This window comes from Osmerus mordax, chromosome 21, assembly GCF_038355195.1.
Source record: "Osmerus mordax isolate fOsmMor3 chromosome 21, fOsmMor3.pri, whole genome shotgun sequence".
NCBI classification, from domain to species: domain Eukaryota; kingdom Metazoa; phylum Chordata; class Actinopteri; order Osmeriformes; family Osmeridae; genus Osmerus; species Osmerus mordax.
Window position 1 is genome coordinate 1,987,233 of NC_090070.1, and position 23,330 is coordinate 2,010,562.

The window sequence follows — 23,330 nt, forward strand, 5'->3', positions numbered from 1 at the left end:
TTTTTAATCAGTTTTTTTGTTAATTTGTTTGTGATTGTTGTTACTGTTATTGTATATTATGTTGTAAGATAGTGATTGTAATTTACTGAAGTGCTTTCAGTACAAAAAAGGTAAATTTCAAATAAAATGTAGCATTATTAATATAATTATTACAGTGTGAGCTACAGTAAACTACATCATGTACCTGCTGAGACCAAGGGAAGGCAGCAGTAGCACCATGAAGATTAGAAAGGTATAGCATTTGTGCATTGTGGTTCTGTTTTCTCCAGACCTGTCATCAAAACACAGAGAAGACACACCCGTGACAAAGAGCAATACAGAGTTATCTAGTCAAGAATACATGTGTAGCAGTGGAATGTTGTTCCCCTACATTACACACTGGATTGTACACAAGGACCAGGTCAAGTAGGTCAAATTGGGAGGGGGAGGTTGAGCATTTGATGTCAAGGTCAAAAATGTAATGTATTTTTTTTAAAGTGCATTACAGATGTAAATCCAATTGTTGGTGTACAGACATTTTTACACATTTGTTTACGTCTTTGTAAAAATGTATGTTTGTCAAAAAGCTATGCGTGTTTTGGTTTGACCCATCGCGGGTTATCTGTGTTCTCGCAGTTAGATTGTTCTTTTCGACCTGACCTCCAGCTAGCGAGGTACGTTGTCTTCGGGTCTGAAAATTGTTAGAGAACTGTGGTGAAATGTCGGGTTCATATTCATGTTTTGTAACCAAGTCGATATTGTAAAATGTATAGTAATATGTAATAATTAGTGTAAATATTAGACCTTGTTAACTAGTGTGCCTGTTGTGACTTGTGGGGACGGCGGTTGATGAGGTTCCCATGTGCTCACTCAGGTGGACGAGAGCTAGGAGCGAGGTACACGCAAGAGCTAACTGTACTGTCTTTTCGTGTACAGGTATGTCTTTTGTTTTTGTCCAAATTGTGTTTTATTGGATCGTGTGGTGTGATGTTGTGCGGTGAATGTGTGTGCACAGCACCTGTCATTTTTGATGCATTTGTCTGTTAGACTTTTTCCTTTTCTTTCTTTTCGACCTGACCTCCAGCTAGCGAGGTGGTCGAGAGCTAGGAGCGAGGTACACGCAAGAGCTAACTGCACTGTCTCTTCATGTACAGGGAAAATAAACCGTCTCCAGCAGATTCACAAGTGTGGAAGTACACAACGCAGAGTGAAGCACGCTACAAACTGGTGCCGTGACCTGCCGACTGGTCAGCTCGAGCTGACCGCTAGATCTGCGCATGAACATTTGTTGGTGGTTTGCTGTAAGCAACGGTATTTTGTGATTAGTGAAGGTGGATGTGGTATGCTCACTAAATCGGACTGTCTGTGTTTATATGTTTAGAAGGGAATTTGGTTATAGCAAAAGATTACGTTTTTTTTTTGCTTGTTTTTAAGAGCGGTAAATGACATTGTTTTAGTGCTCTATTGAACCATGGTAGACCCTCATGCCGTTAAAATGAGTTATGCTGGGAGTTTAAGTGTGGGTGCAGGGAGGGGTGCTCTTGCATTTACACCAAGTGTACAGTCAGCTCCTGGAAATGGAATGCTTGCTAGCCCTGAGTTTACAAGCACGGGGAGGGGTAGGTTTTTCACTCCACCTGTCCAGAGTATCCCACCTCTGTCTTTTGACGTACCATCATCCCCAGTCTTCAGTAGTAATGGAACATCTCCGAGTCAGCTTTATGACCTTATTAGACAGATTGGTTCAGAGATAGGGGACTCTATCAGAGCAAGTTTACTGCAGCCTGGGGCTTCGAGTCCTTCTCCTGCCCATCCCCCTCACCAATTCCCCATACTGGAGCAATGTGGGTCAACTTTCATTGACGCGTCCAAGCTGAATCTGGTTGTGAAGTCAGATGTCAGTACTCCGCCCATCTTTAGGGGTGATGGTTCAGATAAGTACTCTGTTCTGGAGTGGGAGGAGCTAATGGGTGTATACCTAGAGAAGAGGGGTTACACGGGGTCTGGAAGTGTTGAGGAGGTGATGTCTAGGCTCATGGGGAGGGCACGGGATGTGAACAAAGTCTGGATGTGTAACAACCCTGTTGTCACAGATGTTAAGACGGTGTTCAGTGTTCTCAAGCAACACTTTGGGGACACTGTCTGCTCAGGTATGCCATTACCTGATTTTTATTCAATCAAACCATATGCTAATGAGGGTTCACTGGATTTCTGGATTAGGCTTAACAAAGCTGCGGAGGTAGCTGAACAGTACCTAGTAGGTGAGGGTAGGACCTTGCCCAATCAGTGCTCAGAGTTGGCAGTCATGTTTGTACGCAACTGTCTTGATAAAGAGTTGGCCCAAGTGTTCAAGAGCAAACCCTTTCGTGACTGGACAGCCAGTGAGGTACAGGATCGGTTGGATGAATTCTTAAGAGAGCGTAAAACATGTAAGACACAACTTTCACAGCAGATGGCTGTTGTCCTTGACTCTCCCAGTGAGGAAGTGGATCTTGTGAAAAGACCTAATGTGTCATAATTTTCTCAATGTGATTGTAATACGGAACAGGCCCAATCTGTGTCAGGGGGTGGGACCTTAGAGAAAGTTTTGAGTATGTTAGAGATGACGCTTGAGTTGAGTTGAAGGGGATGTTAGATAGTGGGTCCATGGCTACTACTCTGCGTGCAGATATTATACCTCGTTTGAGGGAGGCGGGGGTGGTAGAGGGGAACTTTCTGGCTCCTTCAGATGTCATCCTGGTGGGTTGTGGTGGGACTCAAACTAGTCCAGTGGGCATGTGTGACTTAAAAATTCAGCTTTATGGTTTCAGTTATGTTGTCCCAGTGCTTATTGTAGATCGGCAGGTTGATTAACTCATTGTGGGCACTAATGTGTTGAAGTCTCTGATTAGGCAGTTCAAATCCAATGATGGCTACTGGCGGGTGGTGGGTACACCAGGTCCTTCTGGCCAGTGTGATGACAGCCAGTTCCTGCGTCTCTTGTCAAATCTGAAGAGATGGAGAGGAGACTCCATTCCAGATAAAGTGGGCACCATTAAGTTAAAGAGAGGAGTAACACTCCAACCCATGAGTGAACATCTGGTGTGGGGGCGCCTACCCCCAAAGACAAAGCTCTCTGTAGGTAGTACTGTTGTTGTCGAGCCCAGCACGTCTCGTTGTATGAATCGACACATTTTGCTGGGGAGAGTAGTTACGCCTCTGTGGGGGGATGGATGGCTCCCTGTGAAGATTGTCAATCAAACAACTTCGCCAGTGATCCTGAGACGAAATGCTAAAGTCGCGGATGTGTACCCTTGCAAAACTTTCTCAGTCTCCTTTGCTATTTGGATGATCTGATGGTTTTTGCTAAGACAGAGGAGGAGAATCTGCAGAGACTTGAGATGGTTTTTAAACGGTTGCAGGAACACAATCTTAAAATGTCTCCTTCTAAGTGCAAGTTTTTGAGGAGGTCTGTTAAGTTTTTGGGCCACATCATTTCTCAGGAAGGTGTAGCCACTTACCCTGCTAATGTTCAAACCATTTTGAATGTGACTGAAAGTGAGATGATGGAAGCTGATGGTGTCACTCCATCTCCTAGCAAAATCCGTTCTTTCCTCGGTATGGTCATATACTATCAACATTACATCGAGAATTGTTCCCTGGTTGCTAGGCCATTGTTTCAGCTGACTACAGGTCAGAAGAAGCCTAGGACAGGCAAGGGCAGGAAGAGGCCTGGTCCCTTTCGCAAGCTCACTGCTGCAGACTGGACTGCTGAATGTCAACTCGCATTTGAAGCTTTGAAGGCAGCACTAGTTGACCAGGCACTGCTGGCTCATCCAGACTTTTCTCAGCCGTTTTTGCTTTCTGTTGATGCCTCTACTAGTGGTTTGGGAGCTGTACTATCCCAAGTGCAAACTGGGGGGGCCATAGGCAGGCCAATAGCTTTTGCCAGTAAATCGCTCAATCATGCACAATCAAAGTATCCTGCTCACAGGCTGGAGTTTCTGGCCATGAAATGGGCCATTCATGATAAGTTCAGCCATTAGCTGTGAGGGCATAGGTTTACTGTGTAAACTGACAACAATCCCCTCAAGTATATCTTTACAAAGCCGAAACTCAATGCATGTGAGCAGAGATTGGTTGCGAAGCTGGCACCCTTTGATTTTGACATCCAGTACATACCAGGGCCCAAGAATGTCGTTGCTGATGCGTTGAGTAGAGAGCCATTTGTCCGCTCCAGAGTTCTGCACAGACTGACGAGAGTTCCATATGATGTTCTGCTGGAAGAAGCCAGAGGTCTTCGAGTGGATGATGTGCAGGACATGTTCCGCCTCTCCTGTGAGCAGCCTGAGGCTGGCTATAGAACATCCATGGCTCCTGGGAGTGAGTTGAGTAGAGACGGAGACAATGTCAATGGGTTGATCTCCGGTGAAGAGGTGTCTGCTGTCCTTCATGCCCACAGCCGGTGGGATGATGGTGCTACAGTGAGGGCTGTTTCACATGTGCAGCATCTTGAGAAGCTGATGTCCACGGGTCAGAGCCCATTACCTGTCCTTACGCACAAGGAGCTGTATGATAACCAGTCGCGGGACTCTGTCATCAGCAGAGTTAGCTTCTTTGTAGATAGAGGCCGACGCCCATTTAGGAGGGAACGAGCCTTTGAGGCTAGAGAAACAGTGTGTACTCTAAGACAGTGGGGGAAACTCACCAAGCGGTTAGGAATCCTGTATTGTGTCTCGAAACACCCTTCGAGTAAGAAGAAACTATATCAGTATGTCGTACCTGTGTCTTTGAGAGGCCTTGTGTTGAAGGGAGTTCATGATGATGCTGGTCACCAGGGTCAGCAGCGCACATTGTGGCTCACGAGGCAGCGGTTTTACTGGGACTCAATGGATAAGGAAGTCAAGGAATACATGGCCCACTGTAAGAGATGTGTGTTGAGTAAAGCACCTGAACCTGAAGCTAGAGCTCCACTTGTCTCCATTGTGACAATGGCACCTTTGGTGCTTGTGTGTATTGATTTCTGGTCCGCAGAAGATTAAAATAACAAGTATATTGATGTATTAGTGGTGACTGATCACTTTACTAAGCTGGCCTGTGCGTATCCATGCCCAAACCAGTCTGCTAAGACTGTTGCTCGTGTTCTATGGAATAACTGCTTCTGTATTTATGGGTTCGCCGACTGCATCCATTCTGACAGGGGTGCTAACTTTGAGAGTGCATTTATTGCAGAGTTGCTTCAGTTATCTGGTGTTGAAAAGTCCCATACCACACCGTATTATCCCATGGGTAACGGTCAAGCGGAACATCTGAATCACACTCTGGGTGGGATGATTAGAGCTCTGCCTGCTAGGTTCAAGGCTAAATGGCCTCAGATGTTGAACACCTTGACATTCTCCTATAACTGTACTGTTCATGAGACTACTGGGTTTCCACCCTTCTTGATGTTTGGACGCACCCCTAGGTTGCCAGTGGATGTCATGTTTGAAAGTGTGCTGTTGAATGGGAACACTGTAGATGTGGATAAGTATGTCCAGGCTCTGGGTGAGAATCTGAGAGAGGCCAAGACCTTGGCCCAGCAGCATGCCAGTAAGCAAAAAAAGAGGCAAGCTGAGGTCTATAACAGACGGGCTAAGGGTCACTCGTAGGGAAGGGTGACAGGGTTCTACTTGCAAATAAGGGAAAGAGGGGCAAGAAGAAAACTGGCCGATCGCTGGGACAGTGTGGTGTACATAGTTGTTGCAAAGAACAGCTCATTGAACAAATATCGTATCCAACACCCTGCCACTGGGCGCATCAAAACTGTGCATAGGAACTTGATTATGCCAGTCAACTTTCTGCCTTTGCCTTCTTGGGAGGAACCTGGGGGTCACGGATCTCTATCGAGTGGTGATGTGATCTCTGAGATGTCTAGCCATGGTGAGGGGAGTGATGCCAGGACTGTCCACTGGGTAGCAGGCCTCCCTGAGTCCTCTGGGAGAGCACTCCAAGAGGAGGGTGTAGTTCCATCTGATGGAAGTGTGGTGGAACAGCCGTGTGTAGTCCCCTTGGGAGAGGTGTGCTCAGCAGAAGTGGACCAGAGAGATGGCCACGAAGCCTACGAGAGTTCTGCTAGTGAAGCTTTGTTCGATGTGGATGAGGCTGTGTCAGATGATGTTGATCTGGTTGGGGATACTTTGTCAGTGGGGTCTGTGACAATATACCAGGATTCTGATCAGTCGTCTAACAATACAAGTGTTGTGTCAATACCTGAAAGGGTGCTGGCTCCCGAGTTGCAGATCTGTAGTACTGATAATCCTAGGGTTGGACCTTTGAGTACAGTTAGTGCTGTCCGTGACATTTCTGCTAGGTTTTTGGGTGAAGGTGTGCGGACTAGACTAGGTAGAATTATTAAGCCAGTGAATAGACTAGGGATGCGTATTGATAACATTTTAACGATTCCGACTCCTTATCAATTCCTGCTTATCGATTCGATTCTCGTTCTAAACGAATTTCTCAAACTGGCTTTGACTGTCTCTGAACCTACCACCTCTAGGCCTCTTCAGGCCTCTGTTTTCAAAACAAAATCTAGTCGGAGATAGAAACTTTCAGTTTCCTTGTGTTCAAGCTTCTATTACTCAACACCAGTAGGACTTACAGGGGTCCTAACAACAGGGGAAATAACTTCAGTGTCACCTTTCAAAAGAGACCATTTACATGCATGTACTCCAAATGATTCAACAACAGCTTTCAATGTACTTTGGGTATGTTGTTCAGGCGTTTTCAGGCACATTTAACAGGACTATTAAAAGGTTAAACAATAAAAATGCTAAGTTTAATAATGGATTAAAAATCGATATGCTCAGTTTAATAAATGGGACACGCGAACGTTTGCTGATAACACACGCCGCCCCGATAACGTGAAATGATCAATAAGATCAATACTAATGGGAGACGAATGCCGGAGCTAAAATGTATGCTTCAAACGACGGGACAGAAGATAACTAGATTGACTACACACAATAAAGGCAAATTGCTTCACACAGTAACAATTGGTTGTGATCACTTTTGAGCAGTTTAGCTCTACCTTAGGTAGAGATGAAGCACGAACGTTAGCTGCGCTGCTGCATGCATCGAACACATGACGTTCCAGTAACTTCATTCCAAGCTGTGTGTTCAAATGCTTCTTCATAACTGTAGTATTTCCTCCCTTCAACGAAATAGACTTTTTACACGCGTTACAAGTGGTGTTGTTGTAATTTTGTCGTGTGAAATACAACCAAACTTTAGAACGCTTCTTCCTAGTTGCCATGTTTGCTGCAGTCTGTCTGAATAAACTATAAAAGTTTGCGCATGCGCAACGGCACAGAGAATCGTTAACAGAATCATTAAGGAATTTTGCTAACGATTCCAAGGAATCGATTCACTGGGAACCGATTCTAAACAAGAACCGGTTCTCGATACCCATCCCTAGAATAGACTAATCCAAACTATGTCAACACAGGAAATAAAACGGTTCTTTTTTTTATGTAGTAGTGACTCGTAGTGACTAGGTGTGACTCTAAATGATTTGTGGGTTTGTCTAATTTCTTAGACAATTCATGTAACTTTGTGTGTAGTTCCTCAGAATAAAATGTATGTGCCATTTTTTGTGCTTTGTGAAAGAAATTTTGGGCCTATGTACAATGAATGTGTTTTAGGAGAAGTTTACAGTTGGTTAAGAAGCTTGATACAATGAATGTTGATTCAACTCCATTTGGTAGAGATGCCATTTGCAGTTTCATGACACCTAACTAGGAGACGTGAAGTCTAAGAGACGGGAAGTCTGGGTGACCTGAGAGAGTTCTTGTCACCTGGGGGGAAGAGACAGTTGGTCTGAAGACAATGTGGATTCAACTGTATTGTTCTAAGGATTTAACCAATGACAGAAGAGATTTGGTATAGCTGCATGTCTGTAGGATGGACCAATGACTTTTGAGAACTGTCGTATCTATAAAATGGTCTGTTGAAGAATGTTCTGGGGGGTTCAGGGCCATCAGCTGGGTAGTGCTGGTGGGCTGGATTCTCCCGGTTCCATTCTAGAATGCTAGATGGAGCTGTATGGAATTGTCTTTGGGTTATTGTCTTATGTTTGTGTGTCGATGATGTTATGTTGATAACGTTATTAAGTTTAAATCTACGTCAAATAAACATTAACTCTGTACTTCACCCGACTTCAGCTTAAACGATTGATTCTCTCAAAAACTTCCACGACAGCATACGGTTGAATAAGGGATTAGCTAACCTTTGTTTTTTCTAATCCTTCGCGGGACAGCTTTTTCAGATGGTCGACCATTTGTGGGTCTAGTATTAAGGGACTACACTGGGTTACTCTGTTGCCCTGTGGGGTGAATATTGTTTTGTTTCTTTTTATTTCTTTGCTTTGTCACCTTCGAGGTGCTGTGATGTGTTTTGTGTCTGTAATCTAGTGTAAAACAGTGGGGGTGAATGTAGCAGTGGAATGTTGTTCCCCTAGATTACACACTGGATTGTACACAAGGACCAGGTCAAGTAGGTCAAATTGGGATGGGGAGGTTGATCATTTGATGTCAAGGTCAAAAAGTTTATTACGTTTAAAAGTTTTACATTTATGTTTACGTCTTTGTAAAAATGTATGTTTGTCAAAAAGCTATGCGTGTTTTGGTTTGACCCATCGCGGGTTATCTGTGTTCTCGCAGTTAGATTGTTCTTTTCGACCTGACCTCCAGCTAGCGAGGTACGTTGTCTTCGGGTCTGAAAATTGTTAGAGAACTGTGGTGAAATGTCCGGTTCATATTCATGTTTTGTAACCAAGTCGATATTGTAAAATGTATAGTAATATGTAATAATTAGTGTAAATATTAGACCTTGTTAACTAGTGTGCCTGTTGTGACTTGTGGGGACGGCAGTTGATGAGGTTCCCATGTGCTCACTCAGGTGGCCGAGAGCTAGGAGCGAGGTACACGCAAGAGCTAACTGTACTGTCTCTTCGTGTACAGGTATGTCTTTTGTTTTTGTCCAAATTGTGTTTTATTGGATCGTGTGGTGTGCTGTTGTGCGGTGAATGTGTTTGCACAGCACCTGTCGTTTTTGATGCATTTGTCTGTTAGACTTTTTCCTTTTCTTTCTTTTCGACCTGACCTCCAGCTAGCGAGGTGGCCGAGAGCTAGGAGCGAGGTACACGCAAGAGCTAACTGCACTGTCTCTTCGTGTACAGGGAAAATAAACCGTCTCCAGCAGATTCACAAGTGTGGCAGTGTCTTCAATCAAAAAGTACACAACGCAGAGTGAAGCACGCTACACATGGATTAAATGATAATAAACAATACATATAGTATGATTGTTTAATAAATACAATGTTTTGTGATTAACATGTTAAATGACCCCAAACCAGATTTTCTTTTAAACATATGTCAATGTGCAACACAAATGTAAATTAAACTGATAAAGAAGGGGCGCTAGCGTGTCATACCGTGTCCAGTGGGCTTCGAAGAATGCAGAATAGTACACTATGGTGGGGAGCAGGGCTGAGAATGCCCACAGCAGAAGTGTGGGGAAGAACTGTGTAACAATAGGGTTCTGGAGAAAAGATAGAAGACTTCATTACTTTTTATTTAAAAAAATTCCTTCTGATGCATCCAGAACAAACATGTTATTTGTTTTTTTTGATGCAATGAATCAACATTGACTTTTGGTGAATCCCACAAATTTCCAACTAACACACTAACATTTAAAATAAATAAAACTGAGATTATACCTGACAGCAGTCAATCATCAAAGGGCAAAATGTATTGGATTTCAATAATAGCTCATTGTCCAAACTATATGTTGACCAATTTATTGCAGGCCAGTTGATAAGGGCTGACAAAAAACGTTTTGAAATCAAGGTTTATTCATTTTGTTTGGGCTTTTAGTGAGGGGACAAGCCTCCCTAGACATGACAACCTCTTTCATGCAGTTTGTTGTCACACAAGACTCAGCGAGCCTGCCTGGACACAATTGGTAACTTTGAGAGAAGTAAAGGTACGTGTCGATATTAAAAGGTATCACAGTCAATCCATCACAAAAAAGACAAAACAAAATGGTAGTTTATTTGGTTTATGATGAGATGCTGATACTGTTCTAAGCATCACTCGAGTAAGTCTCCAAATTGAGTTTCTTGCAGCATCCACATTGTTAACACCAATGTGGATGCTAGTCCTAGCAACAGGAATTACTATACTATTCTCCAATTGCAAAAGTCATGAAGTCAACAGCCCCTGCAGCAGTAGCATCAGGATCAGAAAGAGGAAGAAGATTCATTCTGGGAGACCAATACTGACCCAGCATTGTGGAGAAATAAAGAGGGATCCTTGAAAAGCAATCTTGTTAAAAGAGGATCCAGTTTCCATAATACAAGAGCAAACTATCCCGCATCCATCACGGATAGTGGTCTAGGTGGTAAAACTTGCTCCCTAACCAATGCTCTACAAAACAGTCTTATGTATTTATAGTTGCTTCCCTGGGGGGTGTTCCATCAACGTCGCTAACGCAAGTCGCGCTAACACGAATAAGTCTCACTTGGGTAAACGTCAACTTAGACTTAAGCCTCAAGCCGTTCCACTAACGTTCCGTTCCACTAACAGGCAACGCTAATTCAAGCTAGACCTCAATAAGCTTAGACTGTGCAGCCCAGATCAGGCGATCGTCGAAAAGAGGAGTTATGTCGAAAAAGTATAGCGTAAAGCAGCAGAGGTGTGTTGTTTCAGCAGCGTAAATTGATTTTTTGAGTTTTTTTGTTCCCAAAAAGGGCAATGTTGCCGCAATTAACATGGCAAGGGAGACAACTTGTCAAACCATTACGACCGTTAAAATGCGTAAATTGTAGACCTACCAAATCTACTTAACATATATATATATGCATTTAGGCCTACTGATAATTAGCGTAATTTGATGAGCTGTCTGAAACCGTTCTGGCAGGCTAGCCTATGGTCGATATTCTCAACAGGAGATTGAGAATAATAGCCCAAAAAAGAACGTGGCAGCAATTGAAAATTGTAGGATAAAATTCAAAACACTGAAGAAGGCCATGGTTAATTGCACTTGATGTGGGCTAATAATGTTTTTGTCTTCACATCTTGAACAAAATCAAAAATTACTTCAAAATAACTTTGCCACACACATTTATTAACTGATAGGCTAAATGCTGAGCTTTAAGATAAAAGGGAAAGATAACCATGACTTAAATTGGGATTCACTGAAATGACTAGTATTGCACAGATCCAGCACTGACTTTTTAGATCAGAAGGTGACCCAAACTGCACACTTTGTTTGGCAGTCATTTAAAATTGCTCAGCATGACTATCATTATTATATTACGAGTATTTCCAATTAACATAGTCTGCCTCCAAAGATCCAGAGGGGGCTTGGACAGTGACAGACTGTGGCTGTGCCAAGTGTTGTCACAGCCTCACTTTGGGAAAGCATGCCCTACTGGGAACATTAGGGGAGACTGTTGGGCACAGAATCTAATTGTCTTCTTTGGAAAGGGCAACATTTGGGACACTGTCATGTAGGGGCAGCATAAAGGGCACTTCATAACAGCACCTTTTTCCATTGGAAGTAAGGGCATGGGAACAGTCCAATTTAGGCCATTGTAAGGGCACCTTATAGGGTACTGCATCACATTTTCTATACGATAAAGGAACTCTTTTTACATTTATAGAGGGCACACTGTCATTTATTTCATTGGGGCATCCTGTGCACTCAAGCATATTTCACAATGTGAATGGCAAACAGTAGGGCACTTGGTCTAATTTTTGCCACTCTAGAGGGCATTTTAGAAACGCTTTCAACCATGGGGGCACCTGGCAGTCACCCCCTGAGTCTTCCAATGGGCCTGGATACACCCATGGGGACAGTATATTGCACCTATAATATTGGGGAAGCCAGAGGAGAGGTAATATACAGGCTTGTCAACATATAGGCTACTTTAAACAATGAAAATACTTTATACAATTGAATAAAAAGTCCTCCTTGATTCTTTGTGTTTCAAGATTACCTGAAAAACTGATGATAATATTCAGGTACTGCTTTGGAGCAAGGTATACCCTTCATATTTCCTGGCATAGTTGCCCGTTCAAGAATGTCCCACATGCAAAGACACAGACAGATGCAGACAGACTGAACAGTGTCAAGGCTTGGCTACAGTGGGTTTGCTTCCTTGTGTGTGATTCCAGCAGACTACATAGTCTAGGCCTACCTACATAGACTGCAGTCTACTACCCTCCTTTCTACTATTATAGTCTACTCTCCTTTCTATTACTTTTTTACAAAGGATGGTAGGCTGCTCTTATGTGTTCATTGCCATCCTTAAGAGTTGCTAAAGTGTTATTTCATATATATATATATATATATATATATTTATTTTGTATTTATTTAAGAATGACAATTACATTTATCTAGATAAACTATGCTGGGCCTGCTGAACCTATACTTCTTCCACAGATACTGTTCAGGGAACCATTACTTCTGTCTCTGAAGACCCTTGGGGCTGGTGGGATAAACGCTCTTTGTATAATCTGAGCACCTTCATCCACCACAGGGTTGTCAAAGAACGGATACGCCATAATTGATTGTAACTTGTCTAGACGCTCTGCTTAGTTTCTAAGTCCTTATTTTATGTCAATTAACCAATGGCTTTTGAAAACAAAAGTGACATTATTTCTTAACTTGTTTATTTAAATTAATATATTTTTTGGAGATGAAGTAAACATGTAGCTAAATCATTAATGTCTGCACTTCAAAAAGTCTGAATTTACGTTTCCGAACACGGGACTAAAGTGGTTTGCGCGCAGGAATTTACTCGACGGAACTGTCTTTTGAGATTCTGTTTCCGCCTGTTTGAAATTATTTGCAACACATTTTAGTGTAGCTTGACTTTTAGCCTGACACGGATCAGGCTAGTTCCGAAGTATAAGTTACCTTGGTTACGTAGCTAGAACTAAAATAAGCCACCTTAATGGAACGGAACTCTCTCTAAAGTAAGTGAGACTTGGCGAGATAAGTCTAGCTTTTCCTTAATCGACGTTGATGGAACACCCCCCAGGTCTGGTCTGTCTTATCCTTGTTGTCGTTTGGTTGTTCCCTGTGTGTGAGTAGCCTGCCATTCGTGTTCCTATGTAGTTAACATACTTTAGTTCTTGATACTGTCTGTCTGCACTGTTCCACTACCTCACCATGACACAAACGGCATTGTGAGAGTGGCAGATGTACTACCCATCAACACTTGTTCTATTTTTCATGCAAACCTTTCTCATCCAAAATACACTTCTTTACAGATGGATTTAGTGACCTGAAACACCCAAAACGCATATCTGAATATGAGTGTTGGGCCCTAGTCAACTACCTTGGAATTTTAAAAGTCAGTATCTCAATTTGATCCATTTCTATCAAAGCAATAACCTGCAAGGAAATAAAGGCAACTGCACTGGATCTTATTTCTCCTCCACTATGTGTGTATACGTACTTGTACTTACTGTAAGTCGCTCTGGATAAGAGCGTCTGCTAAATGACTAAATGTAAATGTAAATGTAAGCAAAAAAATATAACAAGTAATAACATTTAAGGATGCCAAATATTTGTCAGTTGTAGTAGATTTGATTAATTCTAGGCTTTGAGGCCATTCAAAGTCACACAGGTTAAAACTTGGCTGATTTAGGTATTGCATTGATAATTACCTCGCCTTAAACATGTCAAACCATAGAGGCCATCTTATGACACTTATTACCCTACAGCACCTGGACTCCCCAGCATCCTACGCCAGGATCCTGTTTGTGGACTTCAGCTTTGCCTTCAACACCATAATCCCCGCCCTGCTTCAGGACAAGCTCTCCAAGGTGAACGTACCGGACTACACCTGCAGGTTAGGTTGGCTGCAATCTGCCTACCTTCGAGGACCTGCACACCTCGAGGACCCTGAGGCGAGCGAGGAAGATTGTGGCCGACTGCTCTCACCCTGGACACTCTGTTCCAGCTACTCCCCTCCGGCAGAAGGCTGCGGTCTATCAGGACCAAAACATCACGCCACAAGAACAGTTTCTTTCCATCTGCTACTTGCCTCTTCAACAAGGCCAAGGATTCCCACTGACATTTATCTATTATTAGTCCATCTGACACCTGTTGCACTACGCACAAGCCACCTTACTTGCACTATTGCCCATTCATATTCTTATTTTTATATATATTTTATTTTATATTTTACATTTTAAATTGTTTTATTTTTTAGATTGTTAGTTCTTAGGATTAGTTACACTACTGTACTTTTCTACTTTTGATTGTATATTTGAACCGTATATGTTTATTGTGTGCACCTTCCGGCCACAGTAAATTCCGTGTTTGTGTAAACCTACATGGCAAATAAAACCAAATTCTGATTCTGATTTCATTGAAGACCATGGCATAAACAGTAATAGCCCATAAGGTGGACAATATTCTAAGTTGTTATAGTTCTTGACAGTGTTTTTCTCTGCGTCTACTCATTCATGGGGACTAGTATTTGACCAGCTTAGCTTAACCCTGAAGTCTTTGGTTGAGCCCCACTTTGTACTAAACAATGCTCTTTGTCAAAACGGCGGTAAAATAAAAGAGATCATTTACTGATTAGAACGAGAAACTGAACACTTAACAAAGCGTCTGCTTTTATGGCTCACTTCTGGAATATTATAATGTCTAGGTTCCACTCAACCAACTTGATGGCCAAGGTGCCCCTTCTCAGGGTAGTCGACCCCAGTGAATGACTCAAAGTCCTTGATGGGAGTTGTGGCCATCAGTGGTGAGTTCCAATACCCTTCTAAGAGAACTAGGGAGGCTATAGGATCAGCTGCAGGCTGAGGCTCAGCATGAGGTCCTCCCACCTAGAAACTCTTTTCTACCAGAGAAGATGGGCTCGTGGACTTGGCCCCTTTTCAACTAAGTCAACAAAGTCAACCTTGTCAGGCTGGGTCATCCTGCCCCCACCTCTCATATGCAAAGATTTGATCAACTTGATGGCTCTCACACCCCATTCAACATTTGGTCTGATTGGTTGTTATTGTGTATAAAAGGAACTGCGAAACATTGTTCTGTGGATTCTTGATCTCCTGAGACCTTCTCCTCAGCTCTAACTTGTCTTTGTACCCATTCTCTTTGCTCACCTCTTGCTGTCTCTCTGATTACAATAATCATTGTAGCGTAGGTAAGAGTGAACCTTCATTGTATAACATGTTTGAATTTGCAATGTTATAAAATGTATATTTAATTTAACCTTACTTTGACCATTCTTGCTCTGATTTAACCCATAGAGTCAAGTAACTGTAATTCATATGTATTGGCATAATTTGCTTCATGTTAATACACTGTTCAGTTTCCCACCTTCCTTTAAACCATAGGGGACTTAGTTTTGGTTGTTTGGCCAATATTTAACCCCCTACAACCTTGACAGAAGGGTGGCAGAAATTGAAGCAGTGCCAGCAGACCCTTGTTGTGGCTGATGCCCGACTGAAACACAGGCCAAGACTTCTCCAAAAGTCACCAGCCTCTCCACTGGCAGTCACAGGGCCATCGCTGCCTCCAAACCAGCCCCTATTCCCTGAATCATCACACCTCCAAGATCAAGGATGAGAAAACCTCCAGAAGCAATCTTTCAGAAAACAACTCAGCTAGAACAAGCTGATCTGCATTTGGCAGCTGAGATTACTTGGAGACATCAACATGCTAGTCTGCACGTGCTCAGAGCCCATACATCCTCCGTAGCCACGGACAGACCCTGGAGAGGGAACGAACGCTCCAGGTGCACATGCTGAATGACACTGCAGACTGGAAAACAGCAGTGGGTTAATTTGTCTTCAACTGCACTCTTTAGATCTTGCCAGTCTTGGAAGACCTACTATTGGGAATTCCCTAATCCTATTGGACGACGCAACTGTACTCCTGATTGGACGAGTGTATACATTTGTTTATGTCAGAATGCACTGACATTGATAGCATGGATATACCACTAGCATGGACGTAACTTGAAAATAGCAAAGCCTTTATTCAAGTAAACAGCAGCCAATTAATCAGTTATCGTCTTTCATCCTCTCCTATCAATAGGATTTGGTTTTAAAAATCCACCAATTTGGTCAAGCTACAGTCCAAACACAAATACTACCTTGCTATAAGTGAATGTTTTAGAGCAACTACTGTTAATATACTAGCTTTAAAACTTAAGACTGATCATAACCTCTTGGTAAAATGTAAAACAGTAAAAAATATTTTGATAAGTGGAGAGATGACACTTACATTAAGATACTCAACAGGTTTGGTAACATTAAACTTGTCCATGGTGGAGATGATGATGGCTGGAGTGGTAAGGAAGAAGAGCAGGAGGAAAAGGATGCAGTTGATAATGAAACAACGAATCCACCAGGAGATGCCCCCTAACGATAAGTGCTCCCTGTAAAAGGAAATAAAAAGTCATATGTAGATTTATCTTCCACAACTATACACACTTAATGCTTTGAAGTGAAGATCAACACAAACAGTCTAAGTGTGATAAATTATTGGTACTCGTTCAGTTCCTTCAAGTCTTGCAACTCCCTATAGAGTGCAATTATTCAACAGTCATTTCAACACATCTAAAGTCTCTCTGATGCAGCTCTATGCTGCCACACCATGTGTTGATACAGGGTTGTACAATACCTTCTCAATAACTACAGGTGCCCTGAGATGAATGCTCGGACAAATGCTCCGTAGTGTTGATCTAATTGGGGTAAGTTTACATTAGTGTCGTTGTTACTGTGTAATTACATAAGCACTATGCAATAATATTTAGTCATTTAGCAGACGCTCTTATCCAGAGCGATAAGTAGTGCATTGAACAGCCTGTAGTTAATTAATAATGCAATTATGTGTATTCCACCAAGCTCCACTCTGAGCACAATTCTGCTCTTTCACACAGTAGCTGAAATGCTATCTCCTATTAAAAGTGATATATATATATGTAAATAGTATATATTATATATATATAATATCATATACATAGATATGCATGACAGAGTGTAATTATAAACTGCTCCACAACATTTACATACTTAGTAGTTACTCCATTATTACATTGCCTCATACAAGTTAAGCAAGTACACAGAAACAAGAACACTAATGTAAATTGTTATTTTAGTGGGTTAGAGTTCCCTGACAGCAATAACAATGTACATTAGCAAGAAACTACTCCCTACCTCACTACACTTATGATGGAGAACCAGACACTGTCTAAGTTGACTTTGGATGACTGCATTGTAGCCTCTGTTCTAAACTGGAACAGGTTTTGGCGCTGTCCTCTTTGAATACCCTTAGGGGTTAAGGGCAAGATAAAGTTCCTTTGGGGAACCTTCCAATAGTTTGTCTGGGACATTTTAGGATTGAGGATCGAGTTTGAACGCCTTTCAGAAGCGTAGTGGCAACATGCAACCTTTGTTGTCCGTTTTCCCTTTTTTTTTGCATAAAAACACAGTCTAAAAGGCTCCCCTGTCTAAATAAAGGATTAATAAAAGTAACTGATTAAAGGAGTCATAGAATGCAAAACCGAGTTTACCTTGTCATAGTTGAATAACGACAGTTCGAGCATGATTTTGTCGCTAACAGTTATTAGCAAAGCTAACGTATCCTGTATCTAGCATAGGTAGAATGTGTGATGATTTAGTTTATTGGCAATGGGGCTAACATTATTTCATTTCCCTGATCGTGTTTCATTCTAATAAATAACCTGTGTTGTCATGTAAATCTACATTTCGAGATGCATGTTTGGCATCTTTGCTCCGCAACTTCACTCGTTGTAAACCAACCAATCACATCCAGCTCATCTAAATATTAAAGTAAATTCCATGTTTTGCTTTTAAGTACATTATATATGTGTGAAATGAGTTCCTGAAAGCATGTGCAAAGCGCTAAAACTTTGTCGCACTGAAATGTGGAGTTAGACCGAAGAACAGTTTCTCTTCCGTTTTCAGATCAGGTTTTAATGGGCGGAGCCAAAAAATGCCCTATCTAAGTCATTTCGCCCCATCTACGTCAGATCACTGAATGGCTCCTCCTGCTGTACTGTTATTGTAGCCTACATCAGCTAGCTAGCTAGCTAGCTTCAGGATGTCTCCCACCACCCGCAACTGCATCTTCCCTGGATGCAAGAACTCCAGCTGCGCTGCAACGCCATTTAAGTTCCCTGTTGATAATGAAAGGATAAATAGGTGGATAGATTGTGTGAAGAGCCACGCTCATGGAAAGCTTCGGATAAACTCCAACAGCCGCCTCTGCGCCACTGACCATTTCATGGCGGACAGTTTTAACATGGACCAGAGACAGACGGGGTTCACCAACACACGGCTTCTCTTGCAGCGCGGAGCCGTACCGAGCATCGCCCCCTCGGCCGTATATCCTCCGGTCGCACCTGGACCATCCACCGCCGCCAGCAGTTCATCACTCAGTTCTGTGTGCTTGTTATAATTATACTAGATAACTTTTCCAGAGGTCTGCTATAATTAGTGCAAAACGCTAGCTTGATATTAGGCTACTCGGTGTAGAATGATGGTATTTTGGTGAAATGGTAGCTAATGTGCTAGAAGTAGTTGGAGAGCTCACTGTCAGCTGTCTCTGCTGTAAATGTTTACTCATGTGTTACAGCTCAGGGGAATATTTCATTTAGGCTTTATGCCTCTGTATGTTTCACTCATTGAACAAATACATTCTAATTCTATACAGTTTTGTTCTGCTTGACGTAGCGTCGATCAGACCTGCAAACTCCTCAGAGTAAAAAAGGTGACAGTGTCGCGGGGGGTGGGGGGCGTGCCCCCGGCTCGATTTTTTTTGCGATTTTAATATGCAAATGAAACATTTCTGAGCGTGACTTAAAGACCATATTGCAGGTTAAACATCACTGATGATAAATGGGTACATGAAGCACTCAAGATATGTATATAATTTAAAAAATCTCCAAATGGTGTCTCTAAATGGTGTTAAAGACCAGTTTTTGTCGTTTTTGGTGTTAGCATTAGCATAATAGCGCAATTTGGTGATGATGTCACGTTGGGGAGACGTGGAGGAGACAAGGCATAGATATCTATAGACATAATATAGATATCTATGGAGATTAGCCTCAGATTAGCACTATAACTATGGCGAATGACTGCAACTCACTAGGGCGCTTCACCAACTCCACTCATTCTCCTCGGACCATCTAACTACATAAAACATTTACACAATTTCTCCAGAATGAAACACTTTCTGTTATGTACGCTATTGCAGCTTCGTCCCAAGATCTCTACAGACCATGCAGCTAATTTAATGCTCAACACTTGAACACAAGGGATTATTAATTGAAAGAGGAACTAGAGATGGTACAATTTCTGGGGGAAATTGTAGGGCGTGCGTCGGTTGCAGATGGGTCCGTTTGTTATGAAACAAGCCGAACCCCCTTTGAAACTAGCTATTCTAACAACTTTGTCACCAGCAGTATTTTTCAGATGGAATCGCGATTCAAACAGTACCACCTGCTCACTGAAAATATGCCCCCAAACACGTAAATAAGCATGATATTTATTTAGGGGAAAATGGCTAATTCAAAAGAAGTTTGCTGGAAGCGATCATTGTCAGTAAAAAAAAGCTGACCATTTGGTCTCAGTCTAGAGCCCTGCATGGAGAAGATGCATGAAGAAGCTACGAGCCAGCTAGCCTAGCTTATGTTGCCAGCCAAACTTCACTGAATGTGCCGGAAATGAAAAACGTTTCTTTTGACATAACCTAGTTTAGCCTGTGGCATTGAAGACGGCAACACACCACACAAGCTTGAGTTTAAATAGCTACATTATTTAATGTGACATTACTTACTGCACATGCAAGTCTTGAATTGCTTAAATGTATGATGCTGCCAGTACACCACGGCACGATAGATAGTAGCTTAAGTACTATCTACTAGTACTAGTAGTACTGTGCAACAGTCTATCCCATATAGTGCTAGTTCAATCCAGCCTAGCACATATATGCACGTCGTATCTACTGCGTCATCTCAGTTAAACTATCAGGGCTTGGAAATACTGCGACTTGCTAAACACACAGCTGCCTGCAAGACCCAGTGAAATGTTATATACAGCTAGCAAACTAACGTTAGCTAGCATCGCTAACGACATTTGCTAACTCAACTTCGGTAGGCAAGCTGGCCAGTGCAAGTAACAGTTGACGCTGTGTGCTTAAAGATTCTGATGCAAGTGCTAAGATTCCGATTGGCCAAGAGAAAAAGTGCTAAGATTCCGATTGGCCCAGAGAAATGTCAATTATAAGAATTATCCAATAGTGTTTCGCAATTCAAAGACTGCATGGCTGTCTTACAAAACAAACTCCGGTTCTACACGATTCACGTAAATGTTCCAATTGACCAAGAAAACAGCGATTGTCGCCGAAAAGCGACAAGTTTGCAGGTCTGGTCCATTATCTGGGTCGTAGGTAGCTTACTTGAGAGGCGGCGCCTTCCAGCGAGGGGGCCGAGCTTCAGCTCCTTCAGGCGACACGCCCCCCCAGTCTTAAACAGAGAAGACTGCTCATTTTCTTACGATTTCAAAGCCTAATTTAACATACTTGTCAGTGTTTTTTTTTATTCAAATTTGGATGGGTAGTTCATAAAACATTATTCTGTGGTGTGGCGAACTTGAAACTCGTTTTTAATTCCACTTTACAGGATCTTTAATGAGAATACCATAAAAGGGAGAATACCTTGTTTCATTCTAGGGCTATTTCACAGGGTTGCATTAGGGCCCATAGAACAGCACCCGGGCCATTTTCAGCCCAACCAATGTTACATACCCTATTCGGAGACCTTAAGGAACAGTGTGAAATACCCTATAAAATCATTCTATGACCCCTTTAAGATTTACTGGCAGATTTTGTAGAGATTAACTCTCCACTGGGCTTTCGAATGGTGAGTGAATGCATATTGTATTTTATGACACAATATTTGCTTATTCACTTACCTTACAAACCCACCATACTGTATCTTCCACACATGTAATAATCATTGTCATCATCGTATATAACATCGTTGGGTTTATCCAGTCTCTAAATCTCCAAAATGTTGATAACAAATCACCAATCAACTCTTCTTGACTGCCTTTCTTTCTTTAGGAGTGAAACAGCAGATAGCCTGTAAATTTATACCAATCCTCACCACCACATTATTAGGCGGAGTTTCGCAAAGCAAGTATGGTGTGAACTGATAGTGAACTGTTTAATCGATTCAATCTTGATCATTAATACTGTGGTCCGGGGCACCTCTGACTGTATATACAGACTTTGTGTGAGAGCCTCTTACCAGCGCACATTCTGAGGGTCAGGGGCATAGGTTACACTCCAGTTGTAGACATGGAGGCTCTCACTGAACTGGGATGACCTGGGCTCCTGGCGACATTTGCAGCCTTGGCACTGACAAGCATTGAAGTCCTTCAGAATTCTAGAGAGAAAATAGTATCAGTCCTTTGAGTAAGCTTTTATTTAAAGCTTTATAAGAGAGAGAATCAGGAAGATGAGGACAAATAGCACAGGAATTTATGTGGTATTGGACTTTAAACTGTACTATTAATTGTACATAAAGTATAATTTATGCATGTCTGAGATGGCTGAAAAGCTATGTCCGCAACTGATACAATGGCACAAAGTTGGTAATACAGACAAGATGAGTTTGTGGTTACAGTATGTATTACTAGCTGAACTAACATCAGATCCCAAAACATAGTATCAATATCATCTCACATTGCAGTCATAGCTTCATTCTGGAAGGTGACGAATGCCATGCCAAGGGGTTTGGTGTTCACTTTCTCTTTCTCTTTCCTGTACTCTTCTTTAAGTTTGGCCTCCAACTTTGTATAGTAGCTCACAGCCTCTTCCTGGAATACAGCGACTTATAATTACAAGTATAATTTTATATCATTATGTTTTTGGCAGCATCACCTTTTATTTCTGTGTGCTTTCAGGTTTGAAGTGGTGTGAATAGGTTTAGTACAATTTACATACAAGGATTGGTAGACACATTCAGAATTCTGTAAAATACGATGTGTCTTATCAGTCAAATACATTTAATTGCATTCACAATTAAGCTTGAGACATGTACAGGGCATAATTGGAAGCTTCCTACCTCCTCACAACCTTTGATGACACAACAGCAGAGGTGGCCACAGGGCTTTGGGTTGATCATGGTGGGCATGTGCTCTTTGGCCATCAAGTCAGTGAAGAACTTCTTACTTCGTTCTGTTTTCTTTCTGTTAGAAACACAAAGACAATAACACTATCAACAAGCCCTACTCCCTACAGACACATACAGAGTGGCCTACACTTGTAACCCCTACTGATGTCTCATCAGACCATAGTAATGCAGGAAAGTCCAAACTAATACCCAAAACACTGCCTACAAAACAAATGGGTAAAACGCATTCATGTAAATGGGTCTGTTCTCTGACAGTGGGGGACACAAAAAGGCTTTGTGAAAGGTGTATTAGACACATTCGCACTTGAGTGTGTTCATGTTATATTTCTGACTACAAATTTAACAATTAACTGCTGTCCACTCACTGACCTTTATAACCATGGCCTTTCTTTACGGATGTAACAAATACCTGGATAAAGCTACACTTCTTTCTTTCATATTTATAGTAAAAAATACCTGAAGATAAACTGCACCACTGCATTGTTTGGATAAACTGGGAACTGCACCAAGATTATACTTCACATATTTGTTTTGTAACAGTTAATTTACATTTAAATTTTTCACAAGATTATTTAAAACAAATATTTACAATGATGGCCTGGAAAGTAGTAAAAGTAGGGACTGTATGGATTGAGATTGGAATTCAGGTACCAACAAAACTAAAAGCAAACACAAACTACAAGAGGAGAGCCCACAGACATAAGAATGTTGGACGCACATATTAGAGAGACGGTAACAACACAACATGGTAATTAAACCACACAACAAAGCAGCAGTTGTAGAGGCAGCAACAACCATGTCACATTAAACAACTTTCAGCTAGTTTGACCTTGATCAAATCCTTAAAATATTTTCCTTAAGGTTAATGCCATTGTGCGAACTTTGGCATAGTTAAAAGCTTACCGCTCTGCATTGAGAGACATAAGTTTGGCAACATTGTAGCAGATCCGGGCTTCCAGCACTGTACAGTTCTCATAGGCTTGCCTGTACAAGAAAGAACAGCAGCATCATTTAAAATGAAGTTTTAAAAGCCTCAAACACATTCTATACCTAGAGATGCTTCTTGCGAACGAGTCACCTTCTGTAAAGACACTGGAGACCAATAGTGCACTAGCTTTTATACCAACATGCAGTA

General features: G+C 41.9%; 1 protein-coding gene across 1 annotated transcript in view; it reads right to left on the reverse strand.

Moving 5' to 3' along the window:
- Positions 1 to 23,330, reverse strand: part of LOC136965036 (CSC1-like protein 2) — a 76,828-nt gene that overhangs the window by 12,695 nt on the left and 40,803 nt on the right. The window contains exons 11-17 of the mRNA XM_067259019.1: positions 23,099 to 23,179; positions 22,127 to 22,250; positions 21,745 to 21,878; positions 21,308 to 21,445; positions 16,255 to 16,408; positions 9,428 to 9,534; positions 185 to 271 (exon numbers count right to left, since the gene is read on the reverse strand). Of these exons, the coding sequence (XP_067115120.1) occupies positions 185 to 271; positions 9,428 to 9,534; positions 16,255 to 16,408; positions 21,308 to 21,445; positions 21,745 to 21,878; positions 22,127 to 22,250; positions 23,099 to 23,179 (825 nt within the window). The remainder of the gene's footprint in view (positions 1 to 184; positions 272 to 9,427; positions 9,535 to 16,254; positions 16,409 to 21,307; positions 21,446 to 21,744; positions 21,879 to 22,126; positions 22,251 to 23,098; positions 23,180 to 23,330) is intronic.